Source organism: Anomaloglossus baeobatrachus, chromosome 2 (assembly GCF_048569485.1).
Source record: "Anomaloglossus baeobatrachus isolate aAnoBae1 chromosome 2, aAnoBae1.hap1, whole genome shotgun sequence".
Lineage (NCBI taxonomy): Eukaryota > Metazoa > Chordata > Amphibia > Anura > Aromobatidae > Anomaloglossus > Anomaloglossus baeobatrachus.
The window spans coordinates 429,192,469-429,216,650 of NC_134354.1; the positions used below are offsets into that span (position 1 = coordinate 429,192,469).

Sequence of the window (24,182 nt, forward strand, 5' to 3'; positions counted from 1 at the left end):
ATAAAAAGCCCAAATATTCCACAAAACTTTTTACAGCAAAAGTGCTGTCTTCAGGCCTTGATCTAAAGGATTACATTTTCTTGTCTCGTACTAAGTTTATACAAATTTTTTGGCTTAAATTGAACAGGTCTATAGCTGCTTTGAAATGGAAATGCAGTTGTGGTTATTTTTTTTTTTTTTTTTTTTCTGTCCTTTCCTTGAAAATTTGTTGGCCTGGCCTTGCTATACACATAGTTCACATTGATCCAATGGAGATTGAAGACAAAAAAATGTACAAAAACAAAAAATCCCATCTTAAGGCTCAGTTCACTTGTCCAGTAATCATCCGTTAGAATGATCCAGCAGCCATCCAGATCCTTGATTTTTGAAGGATCTGTTTTTTTAACATGTGATTCTATGGAAAGTGGAGCAGTTAACTGACTATTTAGCAATTCGGTTTTCTTTAATTTGTAAAGGATTCGTTTTTTCCTTACTGGAGCCTCTTCAAATGGAAGATAAATAGCAATCATTTAATGGATCTGTTTTCCATAGACTCCAATGTTAAAAAAAAAAAAAAAAAAACCTCCAAAAAACAGTTTTTTCATAGCAGACAAAAAAGTTGTGTTTGCACAAAGGTTGGATTCAGCAGCAATCCAAACAAATGATTACTGGACATATAAACTTAGACTAAATATATATTGTCATTCTGTCACCATTTTTTCTAGCTGTCCTTTCTAAGAGCAGCATATAGTAACAGAGACATTGAGTGGAATAGAAGAGTAAAACAGTGGTTTTTATATAAACTACAGAAAGAATTGATAAATTGCTGGGGTTGTGTTGTGTGTATATAAGCAGTGCTTTGCGAAAGTATTCAGCCCCTTTGAATTTTTCAACCTATTCCCACATTTCAGGCTTCAAACATAAAGATACAAATTTTAATGTTTTGGTGAAGAATCAACAACAAGTGGGACACAATTGTGAAGCTGAACAATATTGAACTTTTATAACAAATAATAAACTGACAATTGGGGCGTGCAATATTATTCGTCCCCTTTCAGTTAATACTTTGTAGCGCCACCTTTTGGTGTGATTACAGCTGCAAGTCGCTTGGGGTATGTCTCTATCAGTTTTGCACATCGAGAGACTGAAAATCTTGCCCATTCTTCCTTTGCAAACAGCTCGAGATGAGTGAGGTTGGATAGAGAGCGTTTGTGAACAGCAGTTTTCAGCTCTTTCCACAGATTCTCGATTGGACTCAGGTCTAGACTTAGAATGGCCAAATCAAACACCTAGATACGTTTATTTGTGAACCATTCCATTGTAGATTTTGCTTTATGTTTTGGATCATTGTCTTATTGAAAAACAAATCTCTGTCCCAGTCTCAGGTCTTTTGCAGACTCCAACAGGTTTTCTTCAAGAATAGTCCTGTATTTGGCTCCATCCATCTTCCCATCAATTTTAACCATCTTCCCTGTCCCTGCTGAAGAAAAGCAGTCCCAAACCATGATTCTGCCACCACCATGTTTGACAGTGGGGATGGTGTGTTCAGGGTGATGAGCTGTATTGCTTTTACGCCAAACATATCGTGTGGCATTGTGCCCAAATAGTTCGATTTTTGGTTTCATCTGACCAGAGCACCTTCTTCCACATGTTTGGTGTGTCTCCTAGGTGGCTTGTGGCAAACTTTAAACAAAACATTTTATGGATATCTTTGAGAAATGGCTTTCTCCTTGCCACTCTTCCATAAAGGCGAGATTTGTGCAGTGTACGACTGATTGTTGTCCTATGGACAGACTCTCCCACCTCAGCTGTAGATCTCTGCAGTTCATCCAGAGTGATCATGGGCCTCTTGGCTGCATCTCTGATCAGTCTTCTCCTTGTTTGAGATGACATTTTAGAGGGACGGCCAGGTCTTGGTAGATTTGCAGTGGTATGATACTCCTTCCATTTCAATATGATTGCTTGCACTGTGCTTCTTGGGATGTTTAAAGTTGTGGAAATCTTTTTGTAACCAAATCCGGCTTTAAACTTCTCCACAACAGTATCACAGGCCTGCCTGTTATGTTCCTTGGTCTTCATGATGCTCTCTGTGCTTTAAACAGAACACTGAGACTATCACAGAGCAGGTGGATTTATACGGAGACTTGATTACACATATATTATATTTATCATTATCAGTCATTTAGGACAACATTGGATCATTCAGAGATCCTCAATGAACTTCTGGAGTGAGTTTGCTACACTGAAAGTAACGGGGCTGAATAATGTTGCACGCCCCACTTTTCAGTTTATTCTTTTTTACAAAAGTATAAAATAAGCAATACATTTTGTTCACCTTCACAATTGTGTCCCACATGTTGATTCTTCACCATAACAATAAAAATGCCTGAAATGTGGGAAAAGTTGAAAAATTCAAGGGGGCCGAATACTTTTGCAAGGCACTGTAGATAATATATAATTATGCTTCTCTCAGTTGGGGCAGAAAAAACTTGTCAGATTCTTTTTAACATCTTTCTGACATATGACTTACTGGTACACATATATAGTCCCTGTCTTTCAAGCAGGCTCAGAAACATGTATTTGGTATCCAAGTCCATAAAAGTCTGGTGCATCAAAATATAGAATTAACCCAATCTGGATAACTAGGAAACAGAAACAAAATCTAAATGTCAGTATTACAGTTTTTTGGGTCCCGCAAAACAATAAAATAACCAATCCAAACTTCGTATGTACACTGATATGGTATCAATAAAAACATCGTCGCGGGTGTAAAAACAAACAAAAAAAACCCACAAAATTTCACCCAGGTTCTTCAATCAAATCTTGAAAACATTAGAGGTCTCAGAACAAGACAACACAAGCTAATTATTATTATTATAATTTTATATATTATATTTTATATATAAAAAAAATTGGGCATCGCTGTAATGATTGTCATTTTTACCATACAAAGAAGACTGTAAAAAAAGGGTTTTTTTTGTATTTTTTATTTTTTTTTATTTTCACTGCACTTGAAATTTTTCTTTTTCCACTATCTTGGTTAATGAATGGTGTTATTCAAAACTAAAACTTGTCCTGCAAAAAGAGAAAAAAAAGCGGCCCTCACATAGTGAATGGAAACGTGAACAGAAAATGAAGGTTATGACTCCTGGAATAATGGGAAGAGACACAAAAAACCTCTAGAAAATTGCCATTTCCGGAAAACGGCGGGCAGAAATAAGTGTATAGCGCCCCCCAGCGTCAGAAAATCTCCGGGGTTTCAGCTACCGGGGGTAGCTGAGACCCTGGAGATCATGATTCGGGCCGGTTTTTCCGGTCCCCAGTCACGTGGTGACCGGTATACACCGTATACCGATCATCAAGTTATAGTAAATGACCGCGCCGGTAAAAAATGATTTATCTCCCATCTGGCATGATCAAACATGTCAGATGGGAGATAAATCTCTTTCCCGGTTCCCTCCGGTCCCCCGATGTCCCCAAAGTGCCCCCCCCCCCCGACCCCCAACCCCCTCCCGAAAATCTAAGATGGCCGCGCGCATCGGAGAGCACAGCAGCGCGCCGGCCGCATTCACACTGTTCCTATGGTTTCTGTCGTATGTGCCATAACACATACGACAGAAACCTGCTCCCCAGGCCCTGCCAAGTCACCCCCTTTCCCCACCCCGGTGTTCCCCGGTGTCCTACATACCTGTCGGAGCGCTGATCCCTCGCGGCTCCCTCCTCCGGCTCCTTCACAGCAGACGCTGACACACGTGCAGAGCGCAGCTGTCAGCTTCCTGTGTTCAGGACGCTGGCTGCTGCTGCTGCTGGCTGCTCGGCACACTGCAGCTGTGACCCGGGGAGAGTGGGTGCAGATTCTTTGCACCCACTCTCCTCAAATGGAGGGTCTGCACACCTAGAAAATGGGGGATACGTTCCCTGAACGTGTCCCCCATATTCTAGAAGGTCCAGAGTCGACGTGGGACGTCCAAATGGATTACAGCGGATTTTTTTTTTCTTTTCAATAAATTGGTTAATCAGGGAATGTTTTGGGGAGTGTTTTTTCAAATAAATTTTTTTTTTTTGTTGTCAATTTTTTTTTTTTATTACTGTCAATTAGTTATGTCGGGTATCTGATAGACGCCGTGACATAACTAATTGCTGGGCTTGATGCCAGGTGACATTACACATCTGGTATCAACCCCATTTATTACCCCGTTTGCCACCGCACCAGGGCGCGGGATGAGCTGGGGCGAAGCGCCAGAATTGGCGCATCTAATGGATGCGCCATTTCTGGGGCGGCTGCGGCCTGCTATTTTTAGGCTGGGAAGAGTCCAATAACCATGGCTCTTCCCATCCTGAGAATACCAGACCCCAGCTGTCAGCTTCACCTTGGCTGGTGATCTAATTTGGGGGGACCCCACGTTTGTTTTGTTTTTTTTAATTATTTATTTATAAATAATTAAAAAAAAAAAAACAGCTTGGGGAGCCCTCCAAATTGATCACCAGACAAGATGAAGCTGTCAACTGTGGTTTGCAGGCTACAGCTGTCTGCTTTACCCTAGCTGGCTATCAAAAATAGGGGGACCCCACGTCATTTATTTTAATTCTTTTTTTTTTTCTTTTGGGCTAAATACAAGGCTAGGCACCCTTTAGTGCCACATGAAAGGCACTAAAGGGCGCCAGCTTAGAATATGCAGGTTTGCAGCGTTTTGGGCACAGAGTGTTTTCCCTGCATCCATAACGCTGCGTTGTGCAGTAGAAGCACAGTGGAAGGATTTTTAGAAATCCCGTGCCCACTGTGTTTCTATTCTCTGCAGCATAACCGACCTGTGGCGCAGCTTCCCGAGCCTCAGCATGTCAATTTATGCTGCGGAGATGAGTGTTTTCTGCAGGTAGAATAGAGCTCCACAGCAGCCTGAACCCAAATCGTGGGCATGGGCAGCTGCGTTCTCCCATGGACAACACTCACATCTCTGCAGGAAGGCTGACACTGTGTACTAGACGCCGTGTCGCTGGATCATGGCCACATAGCCTAACAGTGAGAAATTTGTTGCTACAGCAATATTTTTGTAAAGTACCTGTGGATTCAAAATGCTTACTATACTCCTGAATAAAATCCTTGAGGGGTCCAGTTTCCAAAGTGAGGTCACTTGTGGGGGGTTTCTGATGTATAGGTACCCAAGGGGCCCTGCTAATGTGACATGGTGCGCGCAATTTACTTCAACTTTTCCAAAATGCAAATGGTGCTCCTTCCATTCCAAGCCCTCCCATTTATCCAAACAAAGTTGTTTGGCCACATGTGGGGTATCCCTGCGCTCACAAGAAATTAGATAACAACCTGTGGGGTACACGTTTTGTTGTTGCCTCTTGAAAAAGTGAGAAATGTGTCGCTAAATCAACATTTCTTTATCGTTCCTATGGGAGACCCAGACAATGGGTGTTTAGCTTCTGCCTCCGGAGGACACACAAAGTACTACACTTAAAAGTGTAGCTCCTCCCTCTGAGCTTATACACCCCCTGGAGAACCAGATCTAGCCAGTTTATTGCTTTGTGTTCAGGAGGCATACATCCACACATGCATTCTCATCTGTTTTTTGATTTTTGGAAAGAGTTTGAAGAAAAGCAGGTCCAAGATCTGGACCCCCGACATGTCCCTTCTCACCCCACTGTGTCGGCGGTGTTGTTAAGGTTGATTCCAAGGCTGGAGCCTTACATGCCGCGCTCCTTCACCATCCCTCCTGGGCTCTGGCTTGAAGTGAGAGCCAGCACGGTTCTCCATGCTTGGCAGGAGACCGGTCTCCATCCGCAGCCCTTCAGGATCCTGCTGGACCGGAGCACTCATCCCCAGGAACTTGGAACCCTGCGTCTCAGCAAGCTAAGTACCTGAGGCGCTTATATATTGGGGGTCCCTGTACTTTATTGTTGTGGGAGAGTGTGCTGATTGTGTTTTATGACATTTCCGGCGGGTTCTCTGGCTGTCGCCTGAGAACCGCGCCGATGTTGCCTGCGCGCCGGCCGCACCGCTCAAATTTAGGCCCCGGTTTCGCCGGAGGCCTAGTTTCGGTTTCTCTGCCCTCGCATGTCACTCATGCAGAGGGATAGGCTCGGCTCCGCCCGGCGGCCGTTCTGCACAGGGGAGGGTCACTCCTCACTGCAGTGTATGTCCCCTCCCCTGTAGGTCTCTATGGCTCTCCAGATCCCGCTCTCAAGCAAGTCCCGCCCCCTCTCTTCGCTCCGGCGGCCATTTTCTCAGCGTTCCCCCCTGCGATCAGTCATTGCAGCGCTGGTCTGCAGCATCCCTGCTGAGGTGCTGGGGGTCCGGACTTCGGGATCTGGAGGGCACACAACACCGCTCTGCACAGCACAGCGGTCTGGTAAGCCACAACCTCTGGTTGTGGACCTCTGTATATACTCTCTGGGGGTCACTCTCTGGCAGAGCTCCCACTCCAGCAGCATGTCTCACACGAGGAGCAAGGCTCCAAAGCTGTATTCAGTATGCGCTGCATGTAAGCTCCTACTGCTTGAACCGAGCACCTATCCACATTGTGATGCCTGCTGTAACCTGACGGTGCCTCAGCATGGAGTCTCGCTCCCAGTGGTCTCTCAGGCTGCTCCTGCTCCTGTGGCTGAACCCCCGGCTTGGGTAGAATCCTTTTCTAGGGCTATCTCCCAGTCTTTTGCTGACTCCATGGGACTTCTGTCCAGGACTTTGCTGAATATGCATCAGCCCCCTTCACAGGGTGCCTCTGCTGCTAGGGGTCTCTCAGGACCGGAGCTCACAGAGGATTCATCATCTGGTCCCAGACCCTGTCCTTCTAAGAAGAAACACAGGGTTCCCTCTCCTTCCTCGTCCCGCGGCTCTGATTCAGGAGCTGAGTCGCAGGACGAGGAGGATGCCTTTACGGGGGGCTCGGACGTTAACTCCATGTACCCCATTGATCTGTCCGAAAGTGACTCAGATGTTAGTGATTTGATTGCGTCCATTAATTCTGTACTGGATCTCAATCCGCCAGTATCAGAGGAACAACCCTCTCTGGCAGAAAAGCACCAGTTTACCTCGCCTAAAAGGGCAAAGAGTGTGTTCTTTAACCACTCCAGTTTTCAGGCCGCTGTGACCAAGCCCAGGGCCTGTCCTGACAAACGCTTCCCAAAGCGTGGTACTGATGACCGTTTTCCCTTCCCACCTGAGGTGGTCAAGGAGTGGCCTCATTCCCCAAAGGTAGACCCCCCGGTGTCTAGGCTCTCAGCCCGGACCGTTGTATCGGTGGCTGATGGCACCTCTCTTAAGGATTCCACTGACCGCCAGATTGACCTTCTGGCCAAATCTGTGTATGAAGCGGCAGGGGCCTCGTTCTCCCCGACTTTTGCAGCAGTATGGGCTCGCAAAGCCATCTCTGCTTCTCTAGAGGAGATGCATTCCCTCGCCAGGGAATCTATGCCCGAAATGGATGCCTTAACTTCCCAAGCTTCAGCTTTTTCATCCTATGCCATGTCTGCCATGCTGGAGGCTTCTCACCGCACTGCGGTGGCTTCGGCTAATTCCCTCGCTATCCGCAGGATCTTGTGGCTTCGAGAGTGGAAGGCAGATGCCTCTTCAAAGAAGTACCTTGCTGGACTCCCTTTTGCTGGGTCCCGGCTGTTCGGTGAACAGCTGGATGAAATTATTAAGGAAGCGACTGGCGGGAAGAGTACTTCCATGCCACAAACCAAAACCAGGAAACCTGCCCAGGGTAGGAATCAGTCGAGGTTTCGCTCCTTTCGTTCCTCCAACTGGTCGTCCTCTAAGCCCTCGGCCTCGTCCTCTAACTCAGCCAAGGACCAGAAATCCAACTGGCGCCCAAAAGCGCGTCCACAAAAGACCGCAGGAGGTGCTGCCGCCAAGGCAGCGTCCTCGTGACTATCTGCCCGCTCCAGCAACATCCTTAGTCGGTGGCAGGCTCTCCCACTTTGGCGACGCGTGGTTTCAACATGTTTCCGATCAGTGGGTGCGGGATATCCTCTCTCTCGGCTACAGGATAGAATTCTCTTCCAGCCCGCCAAACAGATTTTTTCTGTCAACTCCCCCCTGCTCCAAGGCCGCCGCCTTCTCTCAGGCCGTGGCATCCTTGCAGGCCAACGGAGTAATTGTACCGGTTCCCGCCCGGGAACGGTTCAGAGGTTTCTACTCAAATCTCTTCCTAGTCCCCAAAAAGGACGGTTCCTTCCGGCCCATCCTGGATCTCAAGCTTCTCAACAAGCATGTTCAGGTGCGGCATTTTCGCATGGCGTCTCTGCGATCAGTCATTGCCTCAATGACCCAAGGGGATTTCCTGGCATCCATCGACATCAGAGATGCCTATCTGCATGTGCCAATTGCAGTTTCACACCAGCGTTGGCTACGTTTTGCAATCGGAGAGGAACATTTCCAATTCGTGGCTCTCCCCTTCGGGTTAGCCACGGCCCCTCGGGTATTCACCAAGGTCATGGCAGCAGTGATGGCGGTTCTGCACCTCCAGGGGTTGGCAGTGATTCCTTACCTGGACGACCTTCTAGTCAAGGCTTCATCCAGCGCGGACTGTCAGCGGAGTGTCTCGCTCACTCTCGCCACTCTAGCCCAATTCGGGTGGCTGGTCAATCTGCCCAAGTCCACTCTGACTCCGACCCAGAGTCTCACGTACCTAGGGATGCCGTTCGAGACTTTGCCGGCACTTGTGAAGTTGCCCTTAGTCAAACAGCAGTCCCTCCAACTGGCGGTGCGCTCTCTGCTGAGGCCCCGCCGTTATTCCCTCAGGCGACTGATGCAGGTTCTGGGTCAGATGGTCGCGTCAATGGAGGCGGTTCCCTTTGCCCAGTTCCATCTGCGTCCCCTGCAGCTGGACATTCTCCGCTGTTGGGACAAGCGGCCTTCCTCCTTACAGAGGTTAGTGGCTCTGTCGCCACAGACCAGGAGCTCTCTTCAGTGGTGGCTTCGGCCCCTCTCTCTGTCTCAGGGACGCTCCTTTCTGACCCCGTCCTGGGTGATCCTCACCACGGATGCCAGTCTATCCGGCTGGGGAGCGGTATGTCTCCACCACCGAGCGCAGGGCACTTGGACTCCGTCCGAGTCAGCCCTTTCAATCAATGTGCTGGAAACCAGAGCTGTGCTTCTAGCTCTCCTAGCCTTTCACCACCTGTTGGCGGGCAGGCACATTCGAGTCCAGTCAGACAACGCGACAGCGGTTGCCTACATCAATCACCAAGGCGGGACACGCAGCTGCCTGGCAATGTTGGAGGTACAACGCATCGTTCAATGGGCGGAGGACTCCAAGTCCACCATATCCGCAGTCCACATTCCAGGCGTGGAAAACTGGGAGGCAGATTATCTCAGCCGTCAAACCGTGGACAGTGGCGAGTGGTCCCTGCACCCGGCAGTGTTTCAGTCAATCTGCCGCAAATGGGGCACTCCGGACGTGGACCTAATGGCATCCCGTCACAACAACAAAGTTCCCGTTTACGTGGCTCGCTCCCACGATCCTCAGGCATTCCCCGCGGACGCTCTGGTTCAAGACTGGTCCCAGTTTCGTCTGTCCTACGTGTTTCCCCCTCTAGCTCTCTTGCCCAGAGTCCTGCGCAAGATCAGAATGGAGGGCCGTCGAGTCATCCTCATTGCTCCGGACTGGCCCAGGCGAGCTTGGTATCCGGACCTGCTCCAACTGTCCGTGGAGATGCCGTGGCATCTTCCGGACCGTCCAGACCTTCTCTCACAAGGTCTGTTTTTCCGTCAGAATTCTGCGGCTCTGATTGACGGCGTGGCTCTTGAGTCCTGGATTTTGACGGCTTCTGGTATCCCTCCTGAAGTCATCTCCACTATGACTCGGGCCCGTAAGTCTTCCTCCGCCAAGATCTATCACAGGACTTGGAAAATTTTCCTGTCCTGGTGTCGCTCTTCCGGCCATCCTCCTTGGCCTTTTTCCTTGCCGACCCTTCTGTCCTTTCTACAGTCCGGTCTGCAGCTGGGACTGTCCCTCAACTCTCTCAAGGGACAAGTCTCGGCTCTGTCAGTGCTGTTCCAGCGGCGTATCGCCCGGCTGGCTCAGGTCCGCACCTTCATGCAGGGCGCGTCTCACATCACTCCACCTTACAGGCGGCCCTTGGACCCCTGGGACCTCAATTTGGTTCTCACGGTTTTGCAGAAACCCCCCTTTGAGCCTCTTAGGGAGGTTTCTTTGTTTCGTCTTTCACAGAAAGTGGTCTTTTTAGTGGCCATAACTTCCCTCAGGAGGGTCTCCGATTTGGCTGCGCTCTCTTCGGAGTCACCTTTTTTGGTTTTTCATCAAGATAAGGTAGTTCTCCGTCCGACTCCAGACTTTCTTCCTAAGGTGTTCTCTCCTTTCCACCTTAACCAGGACATTACCCTACCTTCCTTTTGTCCGGCTCCTGTTCATCGCTTTGAAAAAGCGTTGCATACTCTGGATCTGGTGCGTGCTCTCCGGATCTATGTGTCTCGCACCGCTGCTCGTAGGCGGTGCACCTCTTTTTGTGCTAACCACAGGTCGGCGCAAGGGCCTCTCTGCTTCTAAGCCGACCTTAGCCCGTTGGATTAGGTCTACCATTTCGGATGCCTACCAGTGTTCTCAGGTGCCTCCCCCGCCGGGGATCAAGGCACACTCGACCAGAGCTGTCGGTGGCTCTTGGGCTTTCAGGCACCAGGCTACGGCTCAGCAAGTCTGTCAGGCTGCCACTTGGACTAGCCTGCATACCTTTTCAAAGCACTACCAAGTGCATGCTCATGCTTCGGCAGATGCGAGCTTGGGCAGACGCATCCTTCAGGCGGCTGTCGCCCATTTGTGAAGTTAGGCTCCGCCTACTTCTTAGTTTTTCTGTTTATTCCCACCCATGGACTGCTTTGAGACGTCCCATTGTCTGGGTCTCCCATAGGAACGATAAAGAAAAAGAGAATTTTGTTACTTACCGTAAATTCTTTTTCTTATAGTTCCGTATTGGGAGACCCAGCTCCCTCCCTGTTGCCTGTTAGCAATTTCTTGTTCCGCGTGTTATCACCGGCTGTTGTCGTGGACAGAGTCTCCGGTTGTTCCGGTTCTTGATCTGTTTTACTTGTGGGTGGCTATTCTCCTTCAGCTTTTGCACTAAACTGGCTAGATCTGGTTCTCCAGGGGGTGTATAAGCTCAGAGGGAGGAGCTACACTTTTGAGTGTAGTACTTTGTGTGTCCTCCGGAGGCAGAAGCTAAACACCCATTGTCTGGGTCTCCCAATACGGAACTATAAGAAAAAGAATTTACGGTAAGTAAACAAAATTCTCTTTTTTTGTGAAAAAAATGAAAATTTCAATATGGCAACCTAAGCTTATCAAATTCTGTGAAGTATTCGTGGATTCAAAATGCTCAATATACACCTCGATAAAAGCCTTGAGGTGTCTTGTTTTCAGAATGGGGTCACTTGTGGGGGACCTCCACTGTTTAGGCACCTTAGGGGCTTTCCAAATGCGACATAGCGTCCGCTAATTATTCCAGCCAATTGTTCAGTCAAATGGCACTTTTTCCCTTCCGAGCCCTGCTGTGTACCCAAACAGTTGATTTCCACCACACATAAGGTATCGGCATACTCAGGAGAAATTGCACAATAAATTTTATGCTGATATTTTTCCGTGTACTCTTGTTAAAAAAAAGCTATCTGGTTGAAGTAACAATTTTGTGGTAAAAATATATTTTTTTTATTTTCACAGCTCAACATTATAAACTTCTGTGAAGCACCTGGGGGTTCAGGGAACTCGCCAAACATCTAGATAAATTCCTTGTGGGGTCTGTTTTCCAGAATGGGGTCACTTGTGGGGGACCTCCACTGCTTAGGCACCTCAGGGGCTCTCCTAATGCAACATGGCGTCCGCTATTGATTCCAGCCAATTTTGCAGTCAAATTGCACTCCTTCTCTTCCGAGCCCTGCAGTGTGCCCAAACAGTTGATTTCCACCACGTACAAGATATCACCAAACTCAGGAGAAATTGCGCAATAAATTTCATGGTGATTTTTTTTCCTGTTACCCTTGTGAAAAAAAAGCTACCTGGTTGAAGTAACAATTTTGTGGTAAAATTTTATTTTTTTATTTTCATGGCTCAACATTATAAACTTCTGTAAAGCACCTGGAGGTTCAGGGTACTCACCAAACATCTAGATAAATTCCTTGAAGGGCCTAGTTTCCAATATGGGGTCACTTGTGGTGGTTTTTTGCTGTTTACATACCTTAGGGGTCCTCCAAATGCGACATGGTGCCCACAATCTTTTTCAGCCAAATTTCCTTTCCAAAATTCAAATATTGCTCCTTCCGTTCCAAGCCTTCCCATTTCTCCAAACAAAGGTTTCAGACCACAAGTGAGGTATCACCGCGCTCATAAAAAAGTGGGTAACAAACATTGGGGTCAAATTTTTGGAATTACCTCTTGAAAAAGTGAAAAAATTGATGCTAAAGCAACATTTTTGAGAAAAAAATGAAAATTTTCAATGTGACAATGTAACGTTATCAAAATCTGTGAAGTACCTGTGGATCCAAAATGCTCACTATACCCCTAGATAGAAGCCTTGAGAGGTCCACTTTCCAAAATGGCGTCACTTGTGAGGAGTTTCTGCTGTTTAGGTACCTTAGCGGACATGTAAATGCAACATGGTGCCCGCAATCTATTTCAGCCAAATTTGCTTTCCAAAATTCAAATATTGCTCCTTCTGTTCCGAGCCCTCCCATTTGTCCAAACAAAGGTTTCTGACCACATGTGGGGTGTTGGCGCGTTCATAAGAAAGTGGGTAACAAGTTTTGGGGTTCATTTTGTTGTGTTATTTCTTCTAAAAGTGAATAAATTTGGGGTAGAGCAACATTTTAGGTAAAATTTTATTTTTTGCTTTTTTTCATTCCACTTTGCTTTAGTTCCTGTGAAGCACCTGAAGGGTTAATAAACTTCTTGGATGTGGTTTTGAGTACTTTGAGGGGTGCTGTTTTGAGAATGGTGTCACTTTTAGGTATTTTCTGTCACTTAGGCCTCTCAAAGTCACTTCAAATGTGATGTGGTCCCTAAAAAAAATGGTTTTGTGAATTTTGTTGAAAAAATGGGAAATTGCAGATGAACTTTGACCCCTTCTAACTTCCTAACCCCAAAACATTTTGTTTCAGAAATTGCGCTGATGTAAAGTAGACATGTGGGAAATGTTATTTATTAACTGTTTTGTGTGACATAACTCTCTGGATTAAGGGCATAAAAATTAAAAATTTGAAAATTGCAAAATTTTCAAAATTTTCATCAAATTTCCAATTTTTTCACAAATAAAAGCAAAAAATATCGTTCTAAATTTATAACTATCATGAAGTACAATATGTCACGAAAAAATAATGTCAGAATCATTGGGATCCATTGAAGCGTTCCAGAGTTATAACCTCATAAAGTGACACTGGTCAGAATTGCAAAAAATGGCCTGGGCATTAAGGACAAAACTGGCTGCGTCCTTAAGGGGTTAAAGGAAACTTGACAGTGTATACTTTCTGCCCGATCTGCAGGCAGCATGTATTAGACTCTGACTGCTTATCCTGAGTGGTCTCTTCTGTACATGTGTATTCGGAGAAACTTGTCAGTCATTGGCAACAGGTAAGGAGAAGCCACTTTGGACTTTTCTATAATATGTTGGGTTTTTTTCTGAAATTCCGCAGCATTTCACTGTTGAGCATTTGTGGCTGAACTCATGCAGCCAGTGTCTGATACATTTTGCACATGGATCGGGCAACATTTATTAGCTGTTAGGTTCCCTTTAAGGCAGGTAGGAAAAAAGGTTCCATTTCCAAATGTGCTATATTTTTTTAAGAGGTGTGCAGTTTTCAATAAATTTAGGACTATGCTATCCAAACACACTGGCATACGATATGGCAGTATTTATAGATCTGAGCCAGTTTGATAGAAAGCCAATTGATGCTGAAGTGTCACATTACACTGAATTAAGGAAAATTTGCACTAAACTTGATTTCTTCTTTCCACCATCTGATCTAGGGTTACCCCTGTAAGCTTCTGCCTCTGACAGTAGCAGGAATCCCATCCATGCACATCTGTCTTGATTTTATCCCTGAACTTATTGCTCAGCCAGAACTGGAGAAACAGGTAAGAAGTTATTTAAGTCTTTTAGTATATAAATTAATATGCAGTGATACCTCGGTTTTCGTTGATAATCCGTCTAAATACAATCAATGAAAACCGAAACCAATGAAAAGCAAAGCAATTATTTCCATAGGGATCAATGTAAATCCAATTAATTTGTTTTAGACATTCTTAAATACATACAAGAAACACATTTTATAGTTGGGCACAGGTTGATTCCTACGAGGATCAATAATATTCCAATGTCTGCTATCAGTAGAGGGGTGGTCCTAATGAATTTCTCAGATATCATTGACAAATATGGAGTACACAGCAGGGTTTTTTATAAATATCTTCAAATCAGGCACCTAATAGCCGGCGTATCATCAGCGCAGGACACCCTAATAGCCAAATATGAAAATTTCTTTACAGTTAATAAAGATTCGGCTAAAGGGATCTCGGTGGCATATGAGGCCCTGAACTCAGTGCAGCCCCCACACTCTACCATATGTAAAAAAATGGGAAAAAAATTTAGATACTCGTTACTTGAAGGAGCAATGGGTGCATGCGTTCCAATTGCATAAAAAGATGTTGCATTGCATTAGTCATCTAGAGATCTCCAGAAAGCTTCTTTATAGGTGGTACTATACACCAGTAAGATTAAACAAAATCTTCCTACATTCCTCAGATACATGCTGGAGGTGTGAGAACTCTCCAGGCTCGTTAATTTACATATGGTGGGAATGTGGAATAATCCAACAAGTTTTGAATACCTCCATCCTGATGAAGATTTTAATATATCGTTGTGAGAATACCTCCATCCTGATGAAGATTTTAATATATCGTTGTTCGAAACGTACGTCGCCTTTGTGAGGTTGTTGCTGTGACCAGGCTGGGCCATACCACCCCACCACTGACTGGTAGATATACCGAAGATAGTATGGCAATTGCTGCGATATGATGGGGCCTTGAGGGGTAACATTTCTGACAGGTTGATACTGCTTAAATTGCACTCAACATATGCACCGGATTGGGTGCATTATTATATTACCATTGTCTGAAATTGAGCCCTGATATGGCATGTATCCCAGCTTTGGGTCCTGTAAACAATGGATTTTATGTGATTTTATGGTTATTCACCTTCTGTATCTAATAAAATTGTCTATTTTTGCACACAAAAACTCTTGGTTCTCTTGTATATGTATTATGCTTTTGAGTTTGTGCCAATTGTGGGGGCTTTTACCATATTGTCCCCACATACAAACACGTTGTGCTCTTTGGAGCGTTTTTCTAATTTAAGTTTGGCGAGAGGTGCAACAATTACTGAGTAAAGTTCTGGGCTATGCCTTTGATTTTGGCTATGCCTTTGATTTGGACTATGCCTTTGATTTGGGCTATGCCTTTGATTTGGGCTGTGCCTTTGATTTGGGGCCGGGAACTGCTCTGCTGTCTTTAGGATTAGAAACTATGACCTATGATGATGCAGTTATTACTGTCCATCTCTTGACAGTAGCTAGAGCTAGCATTACGAATAAATAGAAACAGTCTGTACCATCCATTCAAGAAATTATAATGAAAATGCAGCACAACTGTATTATGGAATATATGATTGGCAGCAGGAAGGATAAAGGTTTCCAGTTTGAAGTGTCCTGGAAATGGTTAGACTTTTCTAGACTATCGTGCCATTAACAGCTGGTAAGATGAGCAATTTCTAAGCTAGATTAATGTTTTAGTGTGATGCATATTAAAATGGGAGAGTGGCTCCAGAAGAGTTGGGGGCCAGGTATAAGAGAATGGGAAATCAAGTGTGGAGGAGGGGGAGTTATTCACATATATTGCGTTTTCAAATGTGAATAAACCATGTACATGGTGTTTGTGGGGTCCGGGTGCACACGTTCATTCATCCAGTCAGATGCATTTCAATGTATTGGTTATACTTGTTTATCTAATATATAAAGCTGAGTGTATGTGCATGTATGTATGTATGTCCGCTAAAGGAATCCGCACAGTTGCATCTACAATCATGAAATTTTGCACAGACACCCCATGTGACTTAGGGAACATCATAGACTATGTTTTGACGGAAAATTTAACCCCGCACTTTACAGTTACTCTCTAAAAAAAAAAACCTGCCTCCATTAAAATCAATGGAGCTGCGAGCTATTAGGTTATTAATAGGAGCTGTGATTGGTTGCTATAGGAACAAAATAAATTGTTAGTATAAGAAGCTTATGTGTGAGGTAATCAGATGTCGGTGGGGAGATGGATAGAGAGAGACAGAGACAGACAGGGAAAGAGACAGACCGAGACAAGTAAAGACACGGAAAAACTGGGAGAGAGAGACAGACGGGGAGGGGGTGGGGGGAGAGACACACACAGAGACTGGGAAACAGACAGAGAGACGGTTACTATCCCGGGTAACGTCAGGGTACTACAGCTAGTACATGTTAAATCTTACCATATATATTGGTTTCTTTAATCATTATAAATATGTCAAAAGAAGCAGGTAAACGGAAATGTTACAGCATCTACTTACTATTGTTTGAAAAATATCAATAAAAAATTTGTTACAAAAAATAAATAATAAAAAAAATAACCATTTTATAGAGAATAAAGATAGTGTTTAAAGGGAACCTGTCACCAGATTTGGGGCCTATAAGCGGCGGCCACCACCAGTAGGCTCTTATATACAGCATTCTTACATCCAGGCCAGTCCAGGCCGCTGTGTAGAACGGAAAAAATACTTTATAATACTTACCTAAATGGTCACTGTGGTGCACGCTGGTCAAATGGGTGGCTCCGTTCTCCGGTGCCGGCGCCTCCTCTTTCGGCCATCTTTGTCCTCCTTCTGAAGCCGGGGTGCATGGCACGTCCTACGTCATTCACAATAGCCAGCATTGAGGTCCTGCGCAGGCGTACTACAATACTTTGATCTGCCCTGCTCAGAGCGGATCAAAGTGAGCCTGTGCAGGACTGCAATGCTGGCTATTGTGAATGACGTAGGACATGTCATGCACCCCGGCTTCAGAAGGAGGAAGAGGACAAAGGTGGCTGAAAGAGGAGGCGCCGCACCCAGACACTGGAGCCACCCATTTGATTAATACTAAAAACAATTAGAAATTAATATAAAATGAATATAAAATACTAATGTAAAAAATAAATACATTTTATCTTATATTTCTTACATACATTTTGAAATTGACAAGCGGGGTGATACTCAGATAATGCCTCACAGAGCCGGAGACTGCATGGATCACCCTTTGCTGTCTCAAAATTAGCAGCGAAGTCACGTGGGCATGCAGACAAAAACAAACAAAAACCAAGGCAATCAACGAAAACCAAAGCAAATTTTTAGTGCAAAAAAACAAAGATAAACGATGTCAACGAAAACCGAGGTACCACTGTACATTGAATATTATCCCTTGCAAAAAAAAAGCCGCAATTTCCTATTACTTACAGAAAGTGATTGAATTATACAGTAATACAGAAATATTCTGCACATAAACCGCCCATAGTAATGATGAAGCGCTAAGATTTTGTATTGGTGCTTACAATGTTATGTATCTTGGCATCCCATACATAGTGTTTATAAATGACACACAAATATTCCTATATACACATTTTCTTTTGTTACTTTAGAGATATTTATGTGAGGTCATTATTCTTATTTCAGATATTTGCAATCCAACTTCTTTCACACTTGTGCATTCAGTATGCATTACCCAAATCCCTCAGTATGGCTCGTCTGGCTATAAATGTAATGGGGACCCTCCTTACAGGTAATTTTGTTATTACATTTATAAAAAAGCAATCTTGCAAAAATAAATCATTATTCCAACTCCCCTGTTTTGTACCATAGACTATGCCACATGGCCCCCCACATTACTTTTTGTCCTGCAGCTATTGGGTAAGGTGATACCGCAGACTTCCGGATATGCTTTTCCACTAGGAGCTCTGCTTCCTGGCTGGTAATTCACTACATTATGGTCCAAATTCTAGAAAAATCAGTTTGTATTACCAGCCTGATGTGAAGAGTACCTGCTAGAGGCAGGCAGAGCAATAAGTCCGTGTGGTTCAGCTTCAGCCAATAGGCGCAGGACGTGATCTAAGAGAAGGGGTACAGTTTGGCAATTCCCTACGGTGCACAGTGCAAAATAAAATGTCACATTACTGTATTCTAGACCACTAAGTCTGCTTGGCGAGCTTGTTGCTTATAATTGGAAAAGACTTCTAATGTAATCTTATGTTTTTTATGATAGTGCAGAATTTGCAAAGTATAACTCTCTTCTGTATCTCCATCTCTCCTTGCAGTGTTAACTCAAGCCAAGCGTTTTGTGTTTTTTCTGCCAACATTGCCTTGTTTAGTGCCATTTTGCCAAGCGTTTCCTCCATTATATGAAGATATCATGTCACTTCTCGTACAAATTGGGCAGGTTTGTGCATCAAATGTGGCCACTCAGACCAGAGAAGCTGACCCAATTATTACACGTAAGTTCACTCCTAGCAGAGCAGTATTGGCCTATCAGTCAAATATAGAAATGGCAGACATGGACACTTACACTGGTTAGCATAATCTATGCAGTTTATGTTGTTATAATTTTATATGGACATACAGTGGTACTTGAAAGTTTGAGCCACTCAAAATTTTCCATATTTGTGCAAAAATTTAATCTAAAACTAGATGGAGAATGATATCAAACAAGTCAAAAATATTAGACTGTCATTTTTTTTTTCCAAACAATTTTTATTGATTTTACAGATTCTATTCAATATTGTATCAAAAGTAGTATGATTTGCGAAAGACAAGAATTCAGCTGTCAATATGTACCAAAGAAAGGGGTAGAACCCCCTCTCTATCTCAAATCACATTTCAGATTACATTGACATATAATAAATCAGAGTTAGAAAATCCGAACGTAACATACATGAAACAAACCCTTGAGCCCCTGTGCCATTCTTTAATATTTCTAATGTCGATGCCATGCCTTGATGATGCCATACCATCTCACCTTTGTCCTTCACCTGGGTCCCCGCTAGGTAATCCTCAGCTTTCCCAAGCTATCCTGGATTTTATTTAGAAGGTACCACTCCGTATGCCTGAAAGGTGTCACTAAATGGTTTATGTCTTCCTGTTTGAAATAAACTTCTATAAAAGCTTTCCACCTCCCAAAAAACTTGGTTGTCATATTATCCTTGTCCCTTTCTGCTTCTAATTTCTCCAGCCTCAAAAGATTATGTAGTTCACCGATGACTTCCCCAGTGGATGGAACCTCCTCCTGTATCCAGTGCCTTAGGATGCATCTTTTAGCTTTCATGGCTATGTCATGTATGATTGCAAATGTCTTTTTGTCCTGAGTGTTCAGTCCCCCTCTGACTCCACCCTCAAAAAAGTGGAAGATCCACACCATTAACTCTTGTTTGCAGGAAATTCTCCATGTTGTCTGAACTAATGCTCTGACTTGATTCCAAAACCTCTTTATTGTCCTGCATTCCCACAAACCATGCAGCATGTCTGTTTTTTCTTTGTGGCACTTAGGACACCATGCCACTCTGCCCGGTATGTTGAAGCCCAAAACAGCCCTGTGTAATATCCTTAATTTTGTGTCTCTCCAGCTCTCGTTAGTGACTTGTTTCCTCATCTGAACCCATCCTTTCAGTATGACCTCCACCACTTCTTGCCCTTTCAGTTGTTTTTCCCACGCTAGAAGTGTACGACTATCTTCCCTGGATATTAGCACACCTCTAAATGTTCGGTATATTCGAGAAACATTTACATTTGCTACACTACATCCCATAAGCTCGTCAATCATACTCTTGTTCAGTTCTCTTCCAATCTCACCAAGCTCTCTCATTATTCCATGCTTCAATTGTTCGTACTGAATGATGTGGAAGCCGTTGAGATTGTATTTATCAAGCACTTCCCGACCTGTCATCCATCTTCTCTCTTCCACATTCATAACATCTATCATTCTCCTAATGCCCTTCTCTTTCCATCTGAGGAATAGTTTATTCTCTCGTCCCTGGGGGAAGTTTGGTGATGCCCAAGGATTTAGGTATTTTGATACCTTCCATGAAAGTCCCAATTTCCGTCTAACCAATCTCCAGGCCAACATGGTGTCTCGGAGTATAACCGAGTTTCTTATATGACCTTCAACCTTGGACAGTGGGGAGTGTAGAATAGACGTCCGGTCCCATGGTTCTACATACTTGAGTTCCGTTCCATAATCTGAGTGCCTGCTCGTTCCTCTCAGCCAGTCAATTACATGTCTCATGATGCACACAATGTTATACCCTCTGACATCCGGGAAATTTATCCCTCCCTCCTCCACTGACTTCATCAGAGTGCGCAGTTTTATTCTGGGTTTCCTTCCCCTCCAATCAAAATCTGCATACGCTGAATTGAGTCTGTTGACGTCCTTTAGTGTTATCAATAGAGGGATCGTTTGGAAGGGGTACAGCAGCCTAGGAAAGCTCATCATTTTTATGAGGTGGCATCTTGCCAATAATGGCAGGGGTAGTCCCTTCCAGCCCCTCAATTGATTAATGATTTTTCTGATCAGTGGACCATAATTCAATTTATAAATTGATTCCACCGTCCTCCCTACATACACTCCCAGGTACCTTACTGATTTTTGCGCTATAGGGATCCTATTTACATGACCCTCACTTGGGTTTCCCCCAGTTGGCCCTTTACCTCCGCTCAGAAATAAGAGCTAAAGGATAAAGGCTGTGGAAAGAAAAGCGCAATAGGGTCTTACCCCAATATATATAGGGTATAAAAATGTGCAGTCCTACTCACCAAATCGAGTTGTGAAAGTCACAACTCCTGTAAAAGCATATAAATCCAGATCACGGCAGCAGTACCCCAGATAGCTGATAACAGAGAAAGGTAGAGAAGGGGCTTTTGTCCACCGCGCCAATGATCACTTAATGAATATGTTGGAGTAATGTCACTTTATTTGGCACAGGTCTACGCGTTTCTGGAGACTCAGCTCCCTTCTTTAGGACCGACAAGCACAAGAAACATCAAATCACTTTGATGTTTCTTGTGCTTGTCGGTCCTGAAGAAGGAAGCTGAATCTCCAGAAACGCGTAGACCTGTGCCAAATAAAGTGACATTAATCCAACATATTCATTAAGTGATCATTGGCGCAGTGGACAAAAGCCCCTTCTCTACCTTTCTCTGTTATCAGAAATAAGAGCTCGCATTTCTTTTTGTTTAACTTAAAGCCTGAAAGGGCACCAAATTTTTCAATCATGTCAAGTGTCCAGGGCAGGTCCGCAACAGGGTCCCCCATATATATAAAATCACGTCATCGGCGAAAAGCGCTAACTTCATCTCTAGTCCCCTTATGTTGATCCCTTTGAAACTATTGTGACCCTGCAGCACTCTTGATAGGGGTTCAATTGCCAAGTTAAATAGTAAGGGGATAGCGGGCATCCCTGTCTCGTCCCTTTCATCAGGGGGAACACGTCAGACAAAAATCCCGGGGTGTGGATCCTTGCTCCCGAGTTGGCATATAAATTGTTAATGTAGAGTCTCATCCTACCTAAGATCCCTGCGGCCTCCATCACCTTGTCCAACCAGCTCCAGTTAACATTATTGAACGCTTTCTCAGCGTCGAGTGTGACTAATGCAGGGCTTGCCCTTCCCTCCGTACGCCCCAATCTAACCGCATCAACCACTAAAATCGTCTTCCTAATGTTGGTCACTGCATTTCTCCCTTTTATAAACCCTACCTGGTGTTCTGAAATTAACCTAGGTAAGACTGTGGCCAATCTGTCAGCCATAATTTTAGACATTATTTTTAAGTCCTGGTTGATGAGCGAAATGGGTCTATAGCTCGAGGGGTCGTCCAGGTCTTTGGTTCCCTTTTAGGTATTAATTTAATGTATGCTATATTGGCAATTTTAGGGATTTCTGTTCCTCCCAGAATCGCATTAAAGACTAAAGTTAAATCCGGTGAAATCTGATCCTTGAGAGCTTTATAGAATTCGCTATTGAAACCATCGGGCCCTGGTGCCTTGTTAGTGCTAAGTTCCCCATATGTTTTTGAAACCTCCTCCTCTGTAATGTCTGCGTTTAAGACTTCCAGTTTCTCCTCTGTTAAGCTAGATAATTGGGCTTGTCGTAACCACTCCGACTCGTCAGTCATGTCGTTCTGTCCTGGCCCGTACAACTTTCTGTAATATTCTCCCAGCACCTTATTAATTTCCTTGGGATCCGAAGTCACCCCCCCACCTTTTGATTTCAATGTAGAGATTACCGTCATTTTTCTGTTACCCCTTGCTAAATTTTCCAACATCCTCCCCGCCTTATTACCAAATCTATGAAGATCCGCCTCTTTATGTGACCAAAATAGTTGTTCCTTTTTTTTTGCCCACTCGTCAAAATCTCTCTTGGCTGCCAGCCACCTGTCTTTTGCCATGCTAGACCTGTCTGTCAGATAATTAGTATACGCTAGTCGCACTGCCTCGCTGTGGAAGTTGTAGTTCACATTCGTCTTCTGTTTGACCATGGCCGCATACCCCACCAAGCGTCCTCTCAAGACCGCTTTCGCAGTTTCCCAAAATAATATTGGGGTCACCCTGTGGTCCTTGTTATCCTCTGAGAACTCCTCCCACCATTCTTTTATTATCTTGTGAAAATTGTCCTGTCTAAGGAGAAACGACGGGAATCTCCAAATAATGTCTGATCCTCTTTTGAATTTCTCTCTAAGGTCCACTCTCACCGGGCTATGATCTGAGATCACCATACTCTCAATCGTGCAGTTTTGCACACCATTCGCAAGTTCCATAGACAACCAAATCTGGTCTATACGAGACCAACTGTTGTGCACAGGGCTGTGGAGTCGGTAAGCCAAACCTTCGACTCCGACTCCGACTCCTCAAATTCTCTTGCACCGACTCCGACTCCGGCTCCGACTCCGACTCCGGCTCCGACTCCGACTCCTACATATATTGCTTATAGTTAGGTGAAAAATTTATTGTAGTACATGAATATGTGTATGTGAACATTAGACATTTAATAATTTTTATGATACAATAATCAAGATATTTGGATAGAACATAAAATATATTTATTGGATACAACTTTAGAACACAAAAAACTGTAATAAATTGTAAATATGTAATACACTATGTAATATACAGTAGATTACATATATATCTTGTGTGTGTATATACACTGTGTATATATATATAATATTACATATTTACAATTTATTAGTTTTTTGTGTTCTAAAGTTGTATCCAATAAATATTTTATGTTCTATCCAAATATCTTGATTATTGTATCATAAAAACAATTAAATGTCTGATGTTCACATTATACTACAATAAATTTTTCACTTAAATATAAGCATTATACTAAATGTTATTATTTAGTAAAATATTCAGCACATTCTGCATTGCACTCCTGTCCCCAATTTATTATATATTTTAGGAGTCGGAGTCGGTGCATTTTATACCGACTCCAACTCCGACTCCGACTCCACCAAAATGAGCTCCGACTCAGACTCCACGACTCCGACTCCACAGCCCTGGAACTTGTGCAGGTGAGAGAAGTGCGTATACTCTCTATCGTGCGGGTGATTTAGTCTCCAGATGTCTTTTAAGCCTACATCCTCCAGTGAGACATCTCTGTGGACTGAACCTTTATCCCCGGATCCTGACTCACCCTCTCCCTTGCTTCTATCCTCCGCCAAGTCTGGCACTGCATTGAAGTCCCCCGCCACTATGATGTTAGGTTCCTTGTCCGAGAGGATTATGGCTTTTATGGTGTCATGAAACTGATTCTGCTTCGAGTTTGGACCATAGATATTATATATGCTGAGTGTTCCCGCTGGGCTATTGATTATTAAATGTTGCCATCTTCCCTGGTCATCCGCTTCCTGAGCCACTACTTCATGTCTAAGCTGTTTGTTTATCAAAATCATTGTGCCCGCCTTCCTTCCTTGTGCTGCTGCCCCATATACTGAACCCACCCAATATTTTTTCATGCGAAAGAAATCTTCCGTCCCCAAGTGGGTTTCTTGTAGTAGAGCAATATCTGTTTTTAATCTTTTCAAGTGTCTTAGGGGTGCTTCACACACAGCGAGCTCGCTGCCGAGATCGCTGCTGAGTCACGCTTTTTGT

General features: G+C 44.2%; 1 protein-coding gene across 1 annotated transcript in view; it reads left to right on the forward strand.

Annotated features, from left to right (window-relative positions):
* Positions 1 to 24,182, forward strand: part of INTS2 (integrator complex subunit 2) — a 213,802-nt gene that overhangs the window by 167,925 nt on the left and 21,695 nt on the right. Inside the window, exons 21-23 of the mRNA XM_075336236.1 lie at positions 13,962 to 14,069; positions 17,719 to 17,824; positions 18,357 to 18,533. Of these exons, the coding sequence (XP_075192351.1) occupies positions 13,962 to 14,069; positions 17,719 to 17,824; positions 18,357 to 18,533 (391 nt within the window). The remainder of the gene's footprint in view (positions 1 to 13,961; positions 14,070 to 17,718; positions 17,825 to 18,356; positions 18,534 to 24,182) is intronic.